The following is a 5,590-nucleotide window of genomic DNA, read 5'->3' as shown; positions in this document are numbered from 1 at the left end:
CTCATAACTTGCGCCTGCACCAAACCCTGGCCCCTCCCCAGCCGTGGGTATGGGCCATGTGTACAAAGGTAAAAAGAAGGTTTTGACGCAGACGCCACTATTCAGTTCCTATTCCTGCACTGAACGCTGGCCAATCCCCACCTGTGGGTATGTTCCCTATGTACAGGGGCGAGAAGAAGAAGAGACCTTGGCCAGTCGCCCATGTGGGTATATGCCACATATAGCGAAGGAAAAGAAGTATGTGTCATGTTTGAAGAGGCCAAGAAGAACACAACGCCAGGGCTCTTGCATTGGCTCTGCACAAAATTCCATGTCACTTGTCACACGCTATCATCCTCGCTTATTGTTGGTCAGTTTAAGTCTCGCTTGAAACTTCCCAAAAGTATTATTTCAGTAGTTTCTTTCGATTTTTTTATTCAATGCACTTTGAAAGAGGCGCGTTTTGGCCGGGTCCCTGGCCATGCAGGTATTCATTCAAATGATGTGGCTGATTTCTTAGCAAGATCAGCTCTTAATGCGTCAGTGACATATGTCATCCATAACTTCAGCCTACTGGCGATTTTCAGGTTTCAGCGATTCCAGCACATATCAGCCAGGCCACGTAATCCCTTACTAAATACCGCCGATTATCAGCACTTAGCATATAATTGGAACATCGGTCATGTAAAACCAGGATAAGTGAGGTATCCATGACATTGCTGCGGTGCAGGATTCCCAGTTTGAATTTATATCTATGCAGATGGTGAGCGGTCACCGACAAACCTATAGGACTCATACGGGGAAGTTGAATATATAGAGCATTTCCTCCTCTCCTGCCAGAAGCTCGCACTTCAGAGGAAGACCTACGCGGAGGTCCCTCTCTCATCGTTCGGCCTCACCTTGTCTCTACCGAGTGTTACTATCGTTTTGAGCGAGCGCCATAGAATTTTCATTGGGTTCCGTATGCGGGAATCTCCATGATTATATATAATTGCAACGGGTAAGTTAAATTGCTCTTTTAAATTTCTTCGACATCTTTTTCAACCAAAATATTGTTTGTTATTTTACTTTAAATGCTCGTCTGCCGCTTTTCGTCAATTCATTTTTCAAAATTACAGATTGGCGCTATTATTTTGTCGTATCGCGTGCGGAAATTTTCATGTACATACCACTACACCTCGGCCAAACCCCTCGTGTGGGTCTGTGCCATGTTTCAAAAGGTCAAGAAAAAGAAGATGTCTCAAGTGCCTACGTGTGTGCCCCTGCGTTGCGGTGAACGCCATTTTCCGTGAGTGTTGTCTGCCAGCAATTTCTCTGAATATGCCGCACGTAACGGAAATTCTGCTGCGTAAGAAGCTTTTAGCAGGGCGCGACCTGAAGGCTGCCATTTCCCAGCTTTCGCGTGACATTGACGACTTGAAGACGGGTATGCGAAGTCAGCTGGTCTCTAAGCAAAACTTTTTCTTACCATGCTACCGGGACGCCGAGCACTTGTCATCGTCCCTGCAGATTGCCATTGAGGATGTGGACGAAGTGTGGAAGAGGATTGAGGACAACGTCAAACCGCGGTTTGCGCAGTTAACAAATGAGTTGGAATTTCTATCGCGCGAACTTAACACGATAGAAGAGTCGTCAACGCAAGTACATCGCTATGCACAACTTCACGAACTGCTGGAAGAGGCTGAAGCTCGCTTCGTTGCAGAGGATCTACTCGCGTGCTCGCAACTCTTGGAGGAAGTCGGCAGCGTCATGAGCGAACTAGAAGGTGGCCCTGAAGTACAGATTATAGAAGCACTGCGCAAGGAGCACGCAGTTCGTAGCGAGCGGCTCACCTACAAGCTTTCAAAGGTCTGGAAGCGCTACATAGCCTGGAAGGTAGGCCGCACACCACATTTCACCGAGGTGACAGTTGCCACAGTGCAAACGGAAGAGGCGGACGCGTTTGCCAGACTCGTGGAAGCATTTCAGAAGCAAGGACTGCTCTGTGAAAAAATGTCCCGATTCGGCCGGTCACTGCTAGACAACATGGTCACGCCAATGGTGCAATACGAGTCTGCCATCGTCACATCACCGGAATCCCCAACATTCCTCGTCGAGTTCAACGAGTCTAAGGCTCCACTTGTAAAGGACATGATTGAGAATTTGTCAGTGCTCTTTACTTTCCTCGCGAGCCGTTTGCGTGCACGCGACGTTGTCTCTGCTGACCCGGTTAAGATTATGGGCAGCGTTATCGGAAAAGAGTTCTCTGACACAGTCGCCAAGTGCTGCCTTGAACCTGCTGCTCCGAGTGATGTAAGCCTCTTGGACAACTGTCCGGCCAGCGTCTTGCTCGACTTTCACAACCAGCTCGTCTCGGCGAATTTTCTGTCATCGGAAGAAGCGGGTTTCTCTAGCTTGATCGCCAACCTAGAGTCATGCATAAGCCAGCAACGCCAGAGAAGTCTTCTGCAGGCAAGAGCGATCGTGAAGCAGGAGTTGCACCCGACTGTTGTGGTGGGAGAGCCGCCTTTAGATAGAGAGGAGGGGATGACATTGGAACATTATTTAGACAGAAACCCATTCAAGTTCCCCAAGTGCAAAGTGAGCAAATTTATGGAAGAATTGGTCACTTTGCTAAAGACAATGGTTGACGAAGACAAGGACGGTTCTGATGACTGCTGCCCTGAGCAGGCGTGGCAGGTGGGCGCAGTGCGTGACATTTGTGAGCTTTACTGCTGTGTTGCTCCTCTCCATCACCAGCATGCCATTCAGACTATTCCGCAGCAGACAGCAATACACCACAACAACTGCCTGTACTTGGCGCATGAGTTACTATGCTTAGGTGTGCAGCTTCACGGACGCACTATACTTGTGGATGTGGCCTCAAAACTCCGCTCGATAGGAAAGATTGCTCTTTACCAGCAGATTGACAACCAACGACGACAACTCTTGGGAATATTGAAGGAAGCGCCTGCATCGGAAAACAGCAAAGATATTGATGAAGCCTTGCGGCGTGGCTTGTTTCACTTGGAACAGCTCAAGAGAGTATGGGTAGAAGTCTTGCCAATCACAAGCTACTTGGAAGCCGTGGGCAGCCTCCTCAACACTGTGCTTGAATATGTCATCAAGCGTGTAGTCAGCATGGAGGACATTACATCTACTCTTTCGGAAAAACTGGCTCAAGTGATTGAAAAGGTTGCTGACAAAGCCATTGCCATATTTGACATACCTGGTTGCTCATCAGAAGCGAGGATTCTTGCCTCGGGCCATGCGCTCAAGTGGAGGAAGTTCTGCGAGCTGAAAAACCTCCTGCGTTTCAGTTTGAAAGAAATAATGGATAGATGGGCTGATGGCAATGGCCCACTAGCATGCTTCACACCAGAGGAGTTGCAGCGGCTGATCAGGGCGCTTTTCCAAAACACTGGCAGACGGGCTGCTGCACTGGCGCAGATTACCAAGTATTTACCTTAAATCTGAGTCCGACCCATCTAATTGCATATTTGCTGTTTTGTTGCACTTGAAAGTCCAGCCAATCACATCAGAGAATGTTATGTAAAAAATTCAAGTAACTTGTAAAAGGAGTTTACGCTCTGTTTTCATCGTGCTTTTTTTTCTGTATGATGCGAAATTATGATATCCATTGTGCATTTTGTGGTTGCGACATGCTGTGGAAGTGCTCTTCTTTATTAAAAATTTTCGATTTTGTCATTCTGCATTTCATTGTGTTAAATAAGTTGCCTTAAAATTATCAGTCTACTCATGGCGAGCAATGGACCTCGTCACGTGCACCTGAAAAAGATGAAACGTCTAAGCCTCAGTACATTTTTATTGCGATACCAATACTGCGCCAGGTTTCTGCCCGTCGCGTCGTCCCGGGAAGGGCCATGTTTGACCTTGAAGAGCCGCGAAGAAGAAGAAGAACGCTCGGTCATCGGCAGCTAATGTTTTCGCTCCACATTCGGTTCAGCAGCATTGAACTCTTCTCATTTATATGTGTGCTAGTAGCTTACGCTCTTGCGTCATACTCTTAAAGGATGAGCTTAAGTGTCCCCGATAATGTAGCACCTTACACTGTTATGGCGTGACAGGGGAATAATGTAGCAAGCAAAAGAAGCTTCCGCCGTTACTACGCAATTCAACTAGGATTAACCAGAGTTAAACCACAACTATATTATTTTTTTCAAGCATTTCCAGACCGTAGAGACGGGACCTCAAAACATGAGCAAAAAAACTGGTCCCATTAAAGATCTGTAAAGGTTCTTCGGAACCAATTTTGTGAACGAAAACATAAACAAAAAGCTCATTTTCTTGAAAGAAAAAAAACATGGTTAGTGAAGGCAGTTCGTGCTACAGGCCGCAGGGCGAGGAGGCTTTGGCCTTGCATTTTCGCTCGAACCGCTGAAGAGTGAGCAGTTGACATTGCGTCTCTCTCAGTGCGCGGCGTATCTCGTGGGCAGTCTCCACAGTGCTGCAGACAGGCGGCGGCCGGAATTCCTTTTCATGCGCTGTGCACATGCCTGCACTGGAGAGAGCTCTCGGGGGCTATCGTTCCAACATGCCCTCACTGCGCCCTTCCTGCATTGATTCCTACTGCGTTGATACCTGGCCCGTGGGCTGCATTTGTGCTGCATAACGGCCACTTAGCAGGCAATCGTCATCCCGATTGACAGCGACCACGTTGGGCACCTGGTTGCGAAGCACCTCTTCTTCATATACTGTCATGGGCTGCGTCGGATTCAAGGGATGTGTGTGAGTGCGCGCGTAGGCGTGAATGAAATGATGTAGCGAAAATGTTGTAGCGGCGACCTGTTGTTTTGTGGGGTTTAACGTCCCAAAGCGACTCAGGCTATGCGAGACGCCGTAGTGGAGGACTCCGGAAATTTCGACCACCTGGGGTTCTTTAACGTGCACTGACATCGCACAGCACACGGGCGCCTTGCTTTTCGCCTCCATCGAAAAGCGGCCGCCGAGGCCGGGATTCGATCCCGCGTCCTTGGAAACAGTAGTCTAGCGCCGTAACCACTGCGCCACCCCGGCGAGGTAGCGACGACCTGTGCCATCAGTAGTAAACATCTAAGTTTATAGCCATGCAGTTTTTTGACGATACTGATGGCTGAGGACCTGTGATGTTGCATTACAAGAAATACGCACTCGCCACCCATGCGGAAAGCCAATCGAGAACCCAAGGAACCATTATGAGAGCGCGTCGTAGCACACTTTTCAATAATGTGTCCATGGCGAAGCTTGTTTTAATTTTTTTTTTCAATTACCTCATATAATAAAAATTAAAGAGCACTGCAGAATCTGCATTGGAGTAATGCGAAAGCACGGATGCTGCTGTTGGTTGCTTCTAGTTGCTTAATTCTCTTCTTGTTTACCCATTTTAGTCTTCGGTACTTTCAAATTGCGCGCCAATCCCTTCCTATGCCCTTTTCTGGCTCTACTTCCAGTTGCGTGACGTCACATCTTGACGTCACCCTAATTGACTGTCTTAATTAACTACTTTAAGTCTTTGGTACTTTCAAATTTCGTACCAATTCCTTTCCTGTGCCCCTTTTTTGGCTCGTCTTCAGGCTGCGTGACGTCACATCCTTGTCATCCCCTTAATTGACTGATTTAATTAACTATTTAA

The 5,590-nt window shown here is 47.7% G+C and overlaps 1 protein-coding gene across 1 annotated transcript; it reads left to right on the top strand.

Moving 5' to 3' along the window:
* Positions 1-1,299: 1,299 nt before the first annotated feature.
* Positions 1,300-3,429, top strand: LOC146202898 (centromere/kinetochore protein zw10 homolog). Its single transcript, XM_084602343.1, has one exon. It carries the CDS (start codon positions 1,300-1,302, stop codon positions 3,427-3,429), a length of 2,130 nt encoding a protein of 709 aa, XP_084458469.1.
* The last annotated feature ends 2,161 nt before the right edge of the window (positions 3,430-5,590 follow it).

Source organism: Amblyomma maculatum, chromosome 1 (genome assembly GCF_055883805.1).
Source record: "Amblyomma maculatum isolate TAMU_Amacu chromosome 1, ASM5588380v1, whole genome shotgun sequence".
NCBI lineage: Eukaryota > Metazoa > Arthropoda > Arachnida > Ixodida > Ixodidae > Amblyomma > Amblyomma maculatum.
This window is presented reverse-complemented; position numbering and strand designations above follow the sequence as displayed.